The sequence below is a fragment of the Mobula hypostoma genome, chromosome 23 (assembly GCF_963921235.1).
Source record: "Mobula hypostoma chromosome 23, sMobHyp1.1, whole genome shotgun sequence".
NCBI lineage: Eukaryota > Metazoa > Chordata > Chondrichthyes > Myliobatiformes > Myliobatidae > Mobula > Mobula hypostoma.
Genome location: NC_086119.1, coordinates 22,008,152 through 22,024,394, shown reverse-complemented (window position 1 = coordinate 22,024,394; position 16,243 = coordinate 22,008,152). Strand labels below are relative to the sequence as shown.

Sequence of the window (16,243 nt, the reverse complement as noted above, 5' to 3'; positions counted from 1 at the left end):
AGCAACCACAGCCACAATGAACGAGGCAATGTTGTCTTCAAAATGAGAGTCATTGTTGCCAAGACATGTCCATCAACATCCTGAGGTCACCATTGAACAAAGACTTAACTGGATCAGCTATCTAAATACTGTAGCTACAAGAGTAGCTCAGAGGCTGCATATCCTTTGGCAATTGCTACTCTGGCAAGTACATTTTGGACAAATTGGAAGAATGAGCAAAAAAGTGGCAGATGGAATACAGTGTTGGTAAATGTATGATAATGCATTTTGGTAAAAGGAACAATAGTGAGGACTATTATCTAAATGGAGGGGGTCAAACATCAGAGATGCAGAGGGACTTAGGAGTCCTCGTGCAAGACTCCCAGAAGTTTAATTTACAGGTTGAGTCTGGTAAAGAAGGCAAATGCAATGTTGGCATTTATTTCAAGGGGAGTAGAATATAAAAGCAAGGAGATAATGCTGAGCCTTTATAAGACACTAGTCAGGCTGCACTGAGAATATTGTCAATCGTTTTGGGCCCCATGTCTCAGGAAGGGTGTGTTGTCATTGGAGAGAGTCCAGAGGAGATTCACAAAGATGATTCCGGGAATGAAGCGGTTAACATGTGAGGAGTGTTTGGCAGCATTGGGCCTGTACTCACTGGAATTTAGAAGAATGTAGCGGGGGGGGGGGATCTGATTGAAACCCACCGAATGTTGAAAGGACAAACAAGAGAAAATCTGCAAATGCTGAAAATCTGAGCGACACACACAAAATGCTGGAGGAAGTCAGGAGGCCAGGCAGCATCTATGGGGAAAAAAGTACAGTTAATATTTTGGGTTGAAACCCTTCGGCAGGACTGGAGAAAAAAAAGCTGAGGAGTAGGTTTCAAAGGTAGGGGGAGGGGAGAGAGAACCACTAGGTTTAATTCCAATTAAAACCAATTTTTGTTTCACTTCCCATTCCCATTCTGGTATGTCCATCCATGGCCTCCTCCAGTCATGATGAGGTCACATTTAGGTTGGAGGAACAACACCTTATATTTTGTTTCGGTAGCCTCCAACCTGACGGCATGAACGTCGATTTCTCAAGCTTCCAGTAATGCCCCCCAAACCCCCCTTCACCATTTCCCATCTCCTTTTCCCTCTCTCACCAATCAACTTCCCAGCTCTTTACTTTATCCCTCCCCCGTCTAGACTTCAGGGATGGTGGGGTGAGAGGAAGATGGAGTTTTCGAGTGCCTAAGAGCTGGCGTTGGGACCTGAGAGAGACAGGTTTGCGGAATGTTGAAAGGAATAGATAGGGTGGCTGTGGAGGGGATGTTTCCTGTGGTGGAGGTATCCAGAACTAGAGGGCACAGCCTCAAAATTGAGGGGTGTCCTTTTAGAATAGAGGTAAGGAGGATTTTTTTTATATGGCCAGAGAGTAGTGAATTTGTAGAATGCTCTGCCACAGACTGTGGTGGAGGCCAAGTCTGTGGGAATGTTTAGGGCAGAGATTGATAGATTCCTGATTGGTCAGGGCATCAAAGGATATGGTGAGAAGGCAGATGGATAGGGTTGAGTGGGATTCAAGATCAGCCATAATGAAATGGCAGAGAAGACTTGATGGGCTGAATGGCCTAATTTGCTCATGTGTCTTACGGTCTTCGGTGATTAATTGCTGACACCCTGAAGTCCTTTCAATGTTGACAATGCACTAGTCAGGGAATGTTCTCCACTTGCCTGGATAACCATAATTCCAGTTACACTGTGAAGCTCAACACCACCTAGGATAAAGCAACAGTGTTAATTGGTTTCCAATCTAAACCCTGCAATGAATTTGGGAAGGTATCTCATCTCAACCTCGAGGGCAATAATGGATAGGCAATGAATATGAGCATTGCCAGTGGTGCCCTGATTGTGGGAAAAAATAATTATAAACCAAAACTTGGAGCATGGGGAGGTTCACAAAAACCACAACCATCTTTCAAAGCAGAAAAGATCAGAAAGATGACAAAAGACAGTTGGAAGAAGAAAAGTTGCCGTTGAGAGCTGAATTGATCCTGGGCATTAAATGACTTATTTATCTTTACTTCACCTTTGTTTACTTTTACTGTTATAGTTGCTTTGTTTTCTGTTAAGTTGCGAGAATTCTATTGGCGCCTGAGAAAGCTGGTAGAGAATGGGTCAACTAAGGGGGAACTCTCTTCTCACATGGATGATATGATTGAGCAGGTGAGCTATTATTTATAATTTTTGATGGTTTGATATAGTTCTCAACCTTCAGTCGTTACAATTAATATCTCACTGATAATTAGACTGGATATGCACACTATTCAATGGGCTGAATGTCCCATTGACATAGTAATTCCAAACTCAGTGCGCCATAACTCTTTTAAGGAGAATTGTTGCTTAATGGGAGGAAGAAATATCCTTATAACAGTGTCATTACCCATGACAAGACTGTGATATCCAGTGTTGCTAGTCTCTCAGTCTTATTGCTCTAAAATGTAATGTTGAAAGGAATCTGCTTATTAATAGAGGCAGGGTTTGTCTTTGGTGCTGTAACTTATTACTACCATCATGCCATTATGAAGTGCAGAACTGAGCCACATATAAATATCAGATTCCCTAATAGTAGTGTCTTATCCTTGTATGTCTAACTGTGGACCTGATCAGGTTAATAACTGTTATGTTATCCAGCATTGTTGTCTCTTCAGCATGCTTGGGTACATGCCTTTAAATCGATAAGTAAACAGATGCCCTTTCTCCAGCAAAGTGTGATTTCACCCCACCCTTTTAGAAGTGCAAAATATAACAGCATTAACACATTATACTCAAGTTCCCAAATTCATGTCATTGAGTTTATGAATGAATTTTAGACAGAGACAGAGGATTGATACTACTCTGTCATGTTCTTAAAGAAATTCATTTCCATGTCAAGCTTGTCATAGTTTTTTCTGCGGCAACAGTACAATGCAATATATAAAATTACTACAGAACTGTGCAAAAGTCTTAGGCATCCTAGCTATACATATATGTGCCTAAGACTTTTGAACAATGCTGTATATTACAACCAATGAGTAATAGAGACAAGAGCAAAATTCTGTATACCTGAGAGGTTGGAAATGGATAGAGCCATCCTTCTGGCATAAACGAGGCAGAGGGATTGATCCCTGTATGGGTACTCTATATTACATACAGAACTATATTCAATTCTTTTTGGCGATACAATCCAATCTGTCAAAGCTACATATTATATTATAAAATATTATCTCTTCTAATATCTATCTATATGATTCCATTGGCCAGTCAAAACAGGATACCATGGTAATGTTCATTTATTCACATTTGGAGAAATGATTAAGAATTTTTTGGTTGGAGAAGATTAATAATGGGAATGGGGATGAAACCTCAGAGGAATTTGAAAACAAAAGGTGAGTTTTCTAAGCTGGGATGTTGCTTAACTCGGAATCAAAAAATGTCAGCAAAGGGAACTTGTGCATAGGGAATTCTTGGATCGCGTTGGCGAGGTATATATCATGTACACCTGAATTAGGAAATTTCAACGTGAGAAATCTGCTGTAATTTTCAGATCTAACCAGGAGGTGTCAGTGTGAGACTGTTAATGCGTTCAGTATTCTGGATAGTATGTAATGAAAATCTCAGTGCGAGATTTCTTGCAGGAAAGGATAGTTCAATTAACCCTCTTTTCCTTATTTGCACATCACGGGTATTAGGAAGTTTGAATTTGAGACAAATCAAAACACAAATCCATCAGATTTGTAAAACCAATCCCTAATTTGCTGAAAGCAGCATTACAGGTAGACAGGATGGTAAAGAGGGTATTTGGTATGTGTCAGTAAGAGAAATGCGTAGAGGAGTTGGGATGTTATATTGTAGTTGTACAAGATGTTGGTAAGACCTCACTTTGAGTATCATGTATAGTTTTGGTCACCTTAAACTGGAGTGAGTGCAGATAAGATTTATGAGGATGTTGTCAGGATTTGAGGGCCTGAGTTGGAGGGAAAGGTTGGGCAGAGGGTGAATGCACACTGTCTTTTTCCCAGGGATCATCGTCATCATCATCATCATGTGCCGCAGTCATGGTCCCATGGCCTTGATTGTTCTTGGCAAATGTTTCTACAAAAGTGGTTTGCTATTGCCTTCTTCAGGCAGTGTCTTTCAAGGCGGGTAACCCCAAACATTATCAATACTCTTTAGCCATTGTCTCCCTGATGTCAGTGATCACACAACCAGGACTTGTGATATCCACCAGCTCTCATATGACTATCCACCACCTCCTCCCGTGTCTTCATGTGACCCTGATCAGGGGGAGCTAAGTAGGTGCTACACCTTGCCCAAGGGTGACCTGCAGGTTAGCGGAAGGAAGGAGCAACCTTACACCTCCTTTGGTAGAGACATTTGTTCAGGGAAGTGAAACTAAAAGCTATGAGGCATTGGTTTGAGGTGAGAAGGCAAAAGATTTAAAAGGAACTTCTTCACACAGAGGGTGGGTGGTCTGTATATGGAATGGGCTGACAGAGAAAGCAACAATATTCAGAAGACATTTGGATGGGTACATAGATAATAGTGAATTAAAAGGGCACAGTGGCTGGCAGGGATGAGTTTATTTATTTGTTTATTGAGATACAACGTGGAAAAGGCCTTGCAGCCCGGTAAGCCACACCTTCCAGCAATCCCCCAATTTAATCCTAATCTAACAAACAGCAATTAATTTACCAAACAGTACATCTTTGGACTGTGGGAGGAAATCTGAGAGTTGGGGTGAAGAAGGACCTGCTTCTGTGCTCTATTACTCCCTGACTTTATCTATGACATCATGATTTAATAACACAGTAAGGTCGAGGGGCTGCATAGTCTCTGATCCTCTATCTTTGTTTTTCAGCTTGTAGGTTGACCAGGCTTGTACGCAATATTCCAAATACAGCCTCTATAGGGCCCTGTAGGGGTGAGCAAGATGATTCTACTCTTGTACCTCAAATCATTCTGCTGTTCACGCTGCATGCCTTGTGCCTTCCAGATTAGGTAACTAACAGAAGAATACATTCGTCCCTCAACACCAAAGCCTTTCACTCTCCCACTACTTAAAGCATACCCCATGTTTCTATTTTTTATAACCAAAATGACTGACTTCACATTTCCACATTACATTCCATCTACCAACTTGTTGCTTATCCTTATCTCCTGATAATCTGTATGTCCCTGAAACTTCTCTCCCTCCTTCCCACAGCCCAACCCATCATTTGGCAAATAGTTGAGCCATTTTCCAAGGGATGCAGAGGAATAATTGAAAGTGGGAGATTTTTGATTGTAAGTATCAGGCACTTGTAATCATAGTCAGTCATACAGCACTTGACTTCATTTGTAAAGGCAACATACACTAAGTGCTCCAGCATTTGATGCTCATTTATCTGAAAGGGTTTGTTCTGTGTCTTCATTCATTTTAATCGCAGTGTTGATCATTGGCTGAGCTCTCTGGGGAGAGAGTGCCAGAGATTTATTGTCATCTGTGAAGAAACTTTTCTCATCTCAGTCCTGTGACCAACCCTGTCCTACCCTATCAGTCCCACTCAGACCATCTTTCATTGGCTAATCTAACTAGAGTTAGGTTCATTAAAACATGAACGAAAGGAAGAACAATGCGTTCCAAATACTTCCTTAGGAATTGAAAGAATTATTATGAAGTTACTTCCTGTCATTTCAAATAAAGTACTCATACACTTTAGTATTGATGTATTCGATGCTGAGATGCATCCTGGGATGTGCTGGGACACATCATCAGTGATGTAACCTGGGGTCATCAGATGTTTCGGGTCTTCAACATCAGATGCCCTCGCCCAGGCGAACCAGCCAGGGTTGATGAGGCCCTAGCTTATATCCCAGTAGCACTGGTCCATGGCTCACCCCTCTTGACCCATAGCCATCTGGAGGCAGGTTCAGCAGCCTCTGTGATGGTCCTGATGGAGAGTAGATTCTGCAGAGTGAGCAGCCAGCAAAACTGCTACACTTCACTTCTATCCCAAATACTAAATTACTCCATTCCCAACTTGCTTTCATTCTTTGTTACTTGGGAACTGTAGCTTTATTAGCAATTCATTTTATTAGTTATTTGGGAATCAAAAGATACCAGAATCAGAATCGGGTTTATTATCACCAACATGTGTTGTGAAATTTTTTGATACCAAACATTATATTCTCAAAATAAGCTGAATGTCTTCCCAAATTGTCATATTGGCTTCGGCCATGAGAACATTTGATTCCTGTCTTAACAGATAGGAAGTTCTGGTAGAGGACAACAGTATTATATTCACGTTCCTTCAAGTACTGACAGTGAAAGGAAGTCTTCATGCTGCATTAAGTTTTTACTGGGAATCAAAAATGTAGAGGTGGAAATTTAAAATAAAAACACGAAAAGGAACTCTGAGTAGGTAAGGCAGCATCTTGAAGTTTAATCTGTACAGTGCTTCACGTGCAAGACAATCCTCATCCACTTCAAAGATTGTCCTGTGTAAGTTCTCTGTGATGAATGAAATCAGCAAGTTGTGTTTTAGTTGCACCAAGCTGCTACATTGCTAAAATTCTTATTTTGGTTATTTATTTAGAGATAGACAGAAGAACCTGTTATTTAGTAACAGGTTCTTCTGGCCAATGAACCTGTGCCACTCGATTGTACCATGTGACCTTTTAACCTGCTAGCCTGTATGTCTTTGGAATGTGGGAGGAAACCCACGTCGTCGTGGGGAGAGTGTACAAATTCCTTTCAGACAGCTGTGGAACTGAGCCTCGGTCGCTGGTGCTGTAATAGTGATTATCTTAACTGCTGTGCTACCGTGCCATCCAGAACGGGTCTTTGTTTACCTAAATTTGTTTTTAATTTCAAAATGGAGCCTCCCTTAAAATAAGGGAAATTTTTTGGTGATCTAACATACAGTGCATTCAAGGTGCATAAATTTTATTGAGTGAATTCTTTACACCTTACAAGGGAATATTATTTCAGTGGTTTTCCAGAGGAACTGGATAAATCACCAATTATTGATGTGCTTCTTCATTGTTGCATTTATAAATGATCAAGCTGGTGAGACTTGGTTGATCAGTGTTGGTCTGTGCAGATTCAAGGACTATAAAAACTATCAGTCAATTCAAGCAGTCAATCGAATGTTCACCATTAAGTCTGGGCAAAGCTGCATAAGTTCCATGGGGCAGGGACTTTGTACATGCCAAAGCACTCAGTGATACAAAGAGTAGATGACAGTTTGATTTATGGCAGCGCTTACCGCAGGGAGTTGCTTTTGTGTAGGACCAAGCCAACTTTGTGAGTTTCAGCATCCAATGTAACTTTTCTCAAAATGTAAGGTTGCAATTTTTCAAGTTAACAATAAAATAACTGAACAATTGTGGCTCTCAGCACATCCAGTTGTTCTTTGGAGCAGCCCCAAGGTGGGATCTACCCCTGTGTATGTCATTAAAAAAAAATGTTTTCCATCATACACTAGTTTAGCCAGTAAGTGGAAAGTGAGCTCATTGCCAAGAAGCAGCATACAATGGATATGGGCTACGATTTTCAGCCTCATTTCGTTATGCATTTTATGTATCAGGAGAATTCCAAGGATTTTACCAGACCGAGTACCATCGTGCTAAACTTAAATCATGATATCACAGCACTTGGGCTTAAATGGACCATATCAGATTTCTTCCATTCTCTCCTGGATGTGGAAAATAAAGAACTTCAATCATTTTAAAATTCTATAATTGTTGAAGTTTTATTTTTACAATTTCCATTTTCTAATTTCCGAGGGGCATAGAATGGTTTATAGAAGGGCATGTCAATAATGTTATAGGAAAGTATGTGTGTGTGTGTGTGTGTGCAGTTTCTTATAACAGTGCATTAAGTACGTTTTAAATAATTAGAGGAATAGGATGTGGTTAAACCACAAAGCTTTCCTTGACCTTGCCGTTTCTCCTGCCCAATCTTGGTGCCCCTGTATGCAGCTATTCCTATTTCTTGCCAGTCTTCGGACATAGAACAACACAGCACAGGAATGGGATCTTCAGTCCACGAGGTTATGTTGGACAAATTAAACTAGTAATTAAATGTCTAACTGATCTCATCTGCCTACACAGCATCCATATTCTTCCATTCACTGCATACAACCTTGAACTCAACATCAGTAAGTTCTCACCTTAAATGTTTGTCCTCAAGAATTTAGATATTTTGATCCTGGGGGAAAAATACAGGTTGTCCTCATTATGGAGGATAGAATGTTCAGTTAATGTTATGTTAATCTGTTATTTTAGTAAATCTCTGCTTGGGGTGCAGGCAATATTGGCAAGGCCTGTGAATGTGATGTGCTTATTTTCAGAAAGATATTTACTGGGCTACTTTAAGAATATTAACAGCCTTTGATAGAGGGCTGGACTGGAACCAGGTATTAGAAACCAGTTAACATTTTCTTACAATCCAGAAGAAGTATTCAATTCAATTCTTACATCCTGAATCAAAATAGTCAATAGTAAAAATCTGCAGATTCCAGAAATCTGAAATAAAATGAATGAATGTTGGAAGCATGTAGGGAACCATCATAATTGATGGCCCTGACAGCAACATCCATGCCTCATGAATATATGATATCTTAACAACAAGTAACTATGAAGACATAAGTACACCTTTGAGTATTATGTGGGGTGTGGTTATCAATGTATTAAAAGGAACAGAGGGCTGGGAATACTTGGCATGTCAGGCAGCATCTGGAGAGAGGAAAAAAGTGATGTTTCAAGTTGATGGTCTTTCATTGGAATTGATCAAGAAAGGTGAAGGCTCTGGGAGCTCTAATTCTGTCTGGGCAGAGGGGTGATGGGTAAAAGCAAACACTGGGGAACTGCTAGTGACTAATTCACCAGTTATAGTAGATGGAAAGCTATGTGAAAAGGAGGACATTTGGAAGTACTGGAACAGAAAATCTCATCTTCAGGGCTGATGCAGCACAAAGATGGAGAGAAAGATGGTGTTCTCCCAGCAGACAAGGTGGAAGGAGGTATAATTGAGGTAGCTGTGAGAGTTGGTGGTAGAAAACAACAAATTTCTCAACATGTCAGTGATATTAAACCGGATTTTGATTCTAAATATCCTGAGATGGAAACAGACAGCTCCAAAAAAAGGAGAGAAACCTCAGAAAGGGTCCAGGTGAATTTAAGAGTAGGGTAGAATTCAGTAGCAAAGTTGTTGAAATTAACAGTCCCACACTAATGCAGGAAGCAGCACCATTGCAATTGTCTATGTAGCAGTGGAAAGAGTCTCGGAGGGGATGCCAGAGTAGGTTTTAAATAGCTTGTTCCACATAACCAATAAAAAGACAGGCATAGCTGGAGCCAATGTGTGTACCCATAGCCACCCCTTGAATTTGTAGAAAAAGGGTGTAATGGAAAGAGAAGCTATTGAGGGTTAAGGATAGGTTCTGCCAGGTATGATTAATACTGGGGTTGATAAATATTTTGGATTGTTGAGTGAATGTCATTGTTGTAGCTGCAATAGAATTGCTTATTTGTAGAAGTTCTGGTTGTGGCATAGGCAAGTTCATGCTTCTGTCGGATATCAAAACTCTGCTCAGCCTTATTACCTTGGAGTGAAAGTAATTGGCTAAAATCAGGTGTCTGTAATGCTGGACAGCCAGGAGGAGCTCAAGATGAATAATTAAGGATTTGTTTTTAAATTTAGTGTCATTTGTGGTAAGATTTATGTTTGCTCATTGCTGAAAGGAAAGATGCAGCCAAATCGCTGCGGCTGAACTTGTGAGAGATGAGGAACTGCTGCGTACTTGTTCTTGCAGAAACATGGTTCCAGGGCCATCACTCTTCAGGCCATACCACTCAGGGACTTGTACTAATATTATTTTTTGTAATTGTATGTACTGTTTTGCATCCTGGCCCCGAAGGAATGCTGTTTAGGTGTATACATGAATATGGTTAAATGACAATTAAACTTTTACTTGAACAAACTATACCTGTGAATGATTTGTATTGTTACCAATTTTTCAGATGAGGAAATGTGCTAGCCATCTTTTGGATGTAAAATAACAATGGGGCAATTTCCCTGAATTTTTGGCTGAGATTTATCCTTCATTCAGCATCTCCAAAACATTATATCAGATAATTATCACCCCAGTTTTTAGAGGGTTATGTTTATACTTAGATGTTATGTTCAAATGGCCTAATTTGTCATTTCAGGCCACGAACTGGAGGTTGGAAAGTGTCATGCCTGAGAGGCTGGGGCCATGGACTGGAGGTCTGGTGGCTGCCTATCCTGGGATTGGAGGGGTGTGTGTATGGGTGGTAGGAAGGGAGGGAAAAGTGCTTATTTTGCAGCTGTGGCTTGTTGCTGCTTATGCTGAACATTTTGGGCATGCTATATTGGCACTGGAAAGTGTGGCGATACTTGTGGGCTGCCCCCAGCACATCCTTCAGTCTGTTGATTGTTAACACAAATAATGCATTTCACTGCATGTTTTGATGTACATGTGATAAATAAATCTGAATCCGAATGCTGTTTCCACAGCAGCGGCTACATTTCAAAATAATCCACTTTGGCACTTGATACATCTAGAAGCACAGTAAATCTGTCTTTTGTCTAATGTGTATCTGGCCTGACTGTTTATTCATTTCCATAGATGCTGTCTGAACTGCTGAGTTCCTCCAGCGTTATGTGTTACTGTGGCCCAGAAATGATCATTTTTTGAAGCATAAATGCTCTCCCTGCCATTACCACCTCTTTAGTAAAAGGCTTAATGGTAGAAATTAGGCACCATCATTCGCACACCCTCTACTCAGTATTCTGATGGATTTTGGGGCCAATGGAGGCAGGGTGTTGGTAGTAATGTGTGTGCATGTGAAAGAAAGCTAGTGAATGGTAATTTAAATGGACATGCCACTGTAGAACATTAGAACAGATACTGACTCTACTATTGATAGTTTAATTTTAATTATAGATGTCATGCTGTGAATTGGTTCCATTTGTATAAATTCCACTGTCCATTACATACTAAATTACGAACATAATGAGAAGAATCCAGATTGACTTGAAACTCTTGCTCCACAGCGCCACCTACTGACTAGAGCCTGCAGGTTCACTATGATAAGCAATTTTTTATTTACAGATTTTTACGTTGTTGCATTAAGACTGAGGGGTCCAGGTACATAGGTCTGAAAGTGGTGACACAAGTGGGCAGGATGGTGAACAAGGCATTTGGCATGTTTGCCTTCCAGGAGTTGGGATGTTATGTTGCAGATTTACATGTCGTTGGAGAGATGACATTTGGGAGTATTGTGTGCATTGCAGATTGCTCAGCTATAGGAAAGACGTCATTGTGCTGGGAAGAGTGCAGGAAAGGTTCATGAAGGTATTCCAGGGATTTCAGTAATTTGGATAGTCTGGGACTTTTTTTCCCCCCGAGAGTGTAGGAGGCTGAGGGTTGACCTACATAGAGGTTAACAAAATTATGAGGGGCATAGATAATGGGGATGGTCTCATTTTGTTTTTCCTAGGGTAAAGACTAGGATAAAAGCTAGAGGACGCAGATTTGTGAGAGGGGAAAGAACCTGAGGGGAAGCAGAGTGGTCAGTATTAGGGCGAGCTGCCTAAGGAAGGTGTAGAAGTGGGTACAATCACAATTTTTAAAAGACACTTAAACAGGCACTTGGATAGTGTTGGGCCAAAAGTAGGCAAATGGGATTAGCTCATATTGATATTTTGCTTATTATTGGACAAGCAGGACCGAAGGGCCTGTTTTCCTGCAGTATAATTCTCTGTGACTATTGAGAAAGACAGATTGCTCACTGCAATGGGGTATCTAGAAAATTGTCGTATGACATTGAGAGTCGATATCATTTAATGAGGAAAAAAATTGTGATTGAAAAATTGGATAAGGTTGGCAGACTTCCTGATTAGGTTACCCCATGCTAGGGCTCTCAGTTGCTCAGTTTGAATTAATAACCAACTGTTATTTTGCACAGGTTTTTCATCTCAGTGTGTGGAAGATAGAGAGCCTGGAAGGGAATTTGAACTGCTAGGACAGAGCCTTAGTCTGTCAAAGGACAGATGAGTTAAGAGAGTGGGCAAGAAGATAGCAGGTGGAGCAAAATGTGGGGAAATGTGAAATTGTGCACCTTTCGTTAGTCAGGGGCAAAAAAAGACTTTAAACCTCAAGGGTTGAGACAACAATAAACATTTGAGTAGCTAAATCTGAGCCCACTGGTTCAGGAGATGCAGGAAGAATATGTTTGAACCAACAGTCACAAAAGACAAGGAACAAGTTGGCCTTTATTTCAGTGCAGGTGGAATATAAAAGCAGGGAAGACTTGATGAGATTGTGTAGACTAGCATTGTTGAGATAACACTGGAAAACAGTGTTCAGTTCATTTCGCTCATCTTGCCCTGGATACCCGTGGTCTTGTACCTAAATGAGATGGTTACCTTGGCAGCAAATGTCCAAGAGATTAATTGAGTGACTCATTACTGAGTGGGGCAGTCTGTTCTATGAAGATAGGTGAGTAAACATTGCCCTGTATGCCATGAAGATTAGGAGAGTGAGAAGTTGTTTTCATTTATCATTTTCATTATGTACTGTGTTGTTTAATGTAGATGATCATGGCCCCATGACGATGATTGTTGGTAGATTGGTAGATCTTTGCATGCTGAGGGAATCAGTGATATGGGAATGTACAGTGGACTTGAGCAATAGGAGCAGCCATAATCTTCCTGGATGGTAGATCATGTTCTTGGGGGTCATGTGGCTTATCTCAAATTTGATTTCCTGTGTTGCTTTGTTGTAATAACACAGATTCTATTTTTACAGATTGGATACCAGACATGTTGTGAAAATCTGAGTTTTTCTTTAAATCATTAAAAATGCTGGATATGGAGCAAGGCGGATTCACGGGTATCCAGGGCAAGATGAGCGAAATGGACTAAATGGCCGCCTTCCTCTTCATATTATTTGGGCTCTTCGATGAAAGCATTCATTTGAAGTCTGTCATCCCAGGGTATCTCAGATATTTCAATAAAACATGGTTTCTTTCTGAAGTATAACAGCCATTTTTAGCAGAGCAGGGAGCACATATACAGTATTCTGGGTGAGCAAATCTGTTGCTATTGTTGATTGAGTAATCCAAACATTGAAAAGGGAATTTTAAGGTGATTCTTTGCTTTTCAAATAACAAAAGTTATCTCACCTTCCAACTATATCTAATGTGAGAGCTTAATGGTAGCTTCAAGTCTTACATTCAAGAGGGCACTTCAGACAGTTCAATTTTCCTTCACTGTTGGACTAAAGGCCAAATTGAGATGATATACCATATGCATCAGCCTCTACAGCAAGGCTTGTTTGTACAGCCCTTAATTTCTGGAACTAGAATGTTTCAACTGGTCCAAGCTTTAAAACAAAACCGTTAAAACTTATCATTATTTTTCATGTAGAATGTATGCATAGCCTAATTAGCAACTAACTGCCAGTAGGAAAGTATGACAGCAGTGTGATGGCAAGCTGGAAGCAATTTGGTCAGGGGTTAATTGCTAGCAGGTTAATTGACCATTGATTTGAGATGGTCTCCAGAATTTTGGGATTGTTTAATTAGGGACGATGCATTATTGGTCTGTATTTTTTTTGTAATATTGAAATAGATGGTATGCCAATAGAATGTTTCTCTTCTTCAGAGTGAGAAACTAATCCTAAGAGTGGAAATGAGTTGCTTTGGTTTCTTTTTCAAGTGCCTGCTTTCTGTCATTGTTTGAACAGTAAACTTGGTCAGCACAGCTGTGCTGCAGCTGTTACTGGCATTTAAAATAAAGCATTAAGGAGCATGTGTTTTACTTTAAATGCCTCTGACAGTTTTGTGTTCCCTTGTATCTTCTTGCTGTGTTCAAGCATTGCTAATCTTCCCTTCAGATTGTACCTTTGGTCCTGGAAACTTTCTCAGTGCCTAGTCTTAAAGAGGGTCAGGGCACCATCATAAAAATGAGAAAATCTGCAGATCCTGGCAATCCAAAGCAACACACACACAATGCTGGAAGAACTCAGCAGGTCAGGCAGCAGCTAGAGAAAAGAGTAAGCAGTCGACGTTTCGGGCTAAGACCTTCAGGACTGGAAAAGAAGGGGCGAAGTCAGAGTAAGAAGGTGGGGGGGAGGGGAGGTAGAAGTACAAGGTGGCAGCTGATAGATGAAACCAGGAGAGGGGGAGGGGGTGAAGTAAAGAGCTGGGAAGTTGATTGGTGAAAGAGATAAAGGTCTGGAAAAGGGGGAATCTGAAAGGAGAGGACAGAAGACCGTGGAAGAAAGGGAAGGGGGAGGAGCACCAGAGGGAGGTGATGGGCAGGTAAGGAGATATGGGGATTGGTGAAAGGTAGGGGGGAGGCGATTTTACTGGAAGTTCAAGAAATCGATGTTCATGCTATCATGTTGGAGGCTACCCAGACGGAATATAAGGGGTTTCTCCTCCAACTTGAGTGTGGCCTTATCCTGGCAGTGGAGGAGGCCATGGACTGACATGTCCATGTCGGAATGGGAATGGGAAGTAGAATTGAAATGGGTGGCCACCAGGAGATCCCACTTTTTGTGGTGGATGGAGCAAAGGGGTGTGGCATAGCGGTCTCCCAGTTGCAAGAGAAAGTTTCAAACCCTTGGCAATTCTCTGGTTTTCTGCATTACTCATAAATTGTGATCTGATCTTCATCACAATAATAGACAAACCCAATCTGCCTAAACTAATAACACACACAAAATGCTGGTGGAACACAGCAGGCCAGGCAGCATCTATTGGAAGAAGTACGGTCGACGTTTCAGGCCAAGACCCTTCGTCAGGACTAACTGAAAGAAAAGGTAGTAAGAGATTTGAAAGTGGGAGGGGGGGATCTGAAATGATAGGAGAAGACAGGAGGGGGAGGGATGAAGCTGGAAAGTTGATTGGCAAAAGGGATACAGAGCTGGAGAAGGGGGAGGATCATGGGACGGGAGGCCTAAAGAGAAAGTAAGGGGGAGGGGAGCCCAGAGGAAGATGGAGAGCAGGCAAGGAGTGATTGTGAGAGGGACAGAGAGAGGAAAAAAGGGGGGAAATAATAAATAAATAAGGGATTGGGTAAGAAGGGGAGGAGGGGCATTAACAGAAGTTAGAGAAATCAGTGTTCATGCCACCAGGTTGGAAGCTACCCAGATGGAAAATAAGGTGTTGTTCCTCCAACCTCAGTGTGGCTTCATTTTGACAGTAGAGGAGGCCATGGATAGACATATCAGAATGGGAATGGCATGTGGAATTAAAATGTGTGGCTGCTGGGAGATCCTGCTTTCTCGGTCAGAGCGTAGGTGTTTAGTGAAATGGTCTCCCAGTTTGCGTCGGGTTTCACCAATATATAGGAGGCCACACCGGGAGCACTGGACGCAGTATATCACCCCAGCCAACTCACAGGTGAAGTGTCGCCTCACCTGGAAGGACTGTCTGGGGCCCTGAATGGTGGTGAGGGAGGAAGTGTAAGGGCAGGTGTAGCACTTGTTCCACTTACAAGGATAAGTGCCAGGAGGGAGATCGGTGGGAAGGGATGGGGGGGGCATGAATGGACAAGGGAGTTGCATAGGGAGTGATCCCTGCGGAAAGCCGGGGGGGGGGAGGGAAAGATGTGCTTGGTAGTGGGATCCTGTTGGAGGTGGGGGAAGTTACGGAGAATTATATGTTGGACCCGGAGGCTGGTGGGGTGGTAGGTGAGGACAAAGGGAACCCTATCCCTAGTGGGATGGTGGGAGGATGGGGTGAGAGCAGATGCATGTGAAATGGGAGAGATGCGTTTGAGAGCAGAGTTGATGGTGGAGGAGGGAAGCCCCATTCTTTAAAAAAAGAAGACATCTCCTTCATCCTGGAATGAAAAACCTCATCCTGAGAGCTGATGCCGCAGAGACAGAGGAATTGCGAGAAGGGAATGGCACTTTTGCAAGAGACAGGGTGGGAAGAGGAATAGTCCAGATAGCTGTGAGAGTCCGTAGGCTTATAGTAGACATCAGTAGATAAGCTGTCCCCAGAGATAGAGACAGAAAGATCAAGAAAGGGGAGGGAGGTGTCAGAAATGGACCAGGTAAATTTGAGGCCAGGGTGTAAGTTGGAGGCAAAGTTAATGAAGTCAACGAGCTCAGCATGCATGCAGGAAGCAGCGCCAATGCAGTCGTCAATGTAGCGAAGGAAAAGTGGGGGACGGGTACCATATAGACTTGGAACCATATACACTTATC

At 41.8% G+C, this 16,243-nt stretch overlaps 1 protein-coding gene across 2 annotated transcripts in view; it reads left to right on the top strand.

The window, feature by feature from the left end:
- The window catches only part of blmh (bleomycin hydrolase), an 88,157-nt gene that overhangs the window by 18,674 nt on the left and 53,240 nt on the right, over positions 1–16,243 (top strand). For both annotated transcript variants that reach the window (XM_063031108.1, XM_063031107.1), the window contains one exon: positions 2,103–2,195. In XM_063031108.1, coding sequence (XP_062887178.1) covers positions 2,103–2,195 — 93 coding nt within the window. The remainder of the gene's footprint in view (positions 1–2,102; positions 2,196–16,243) is intronic.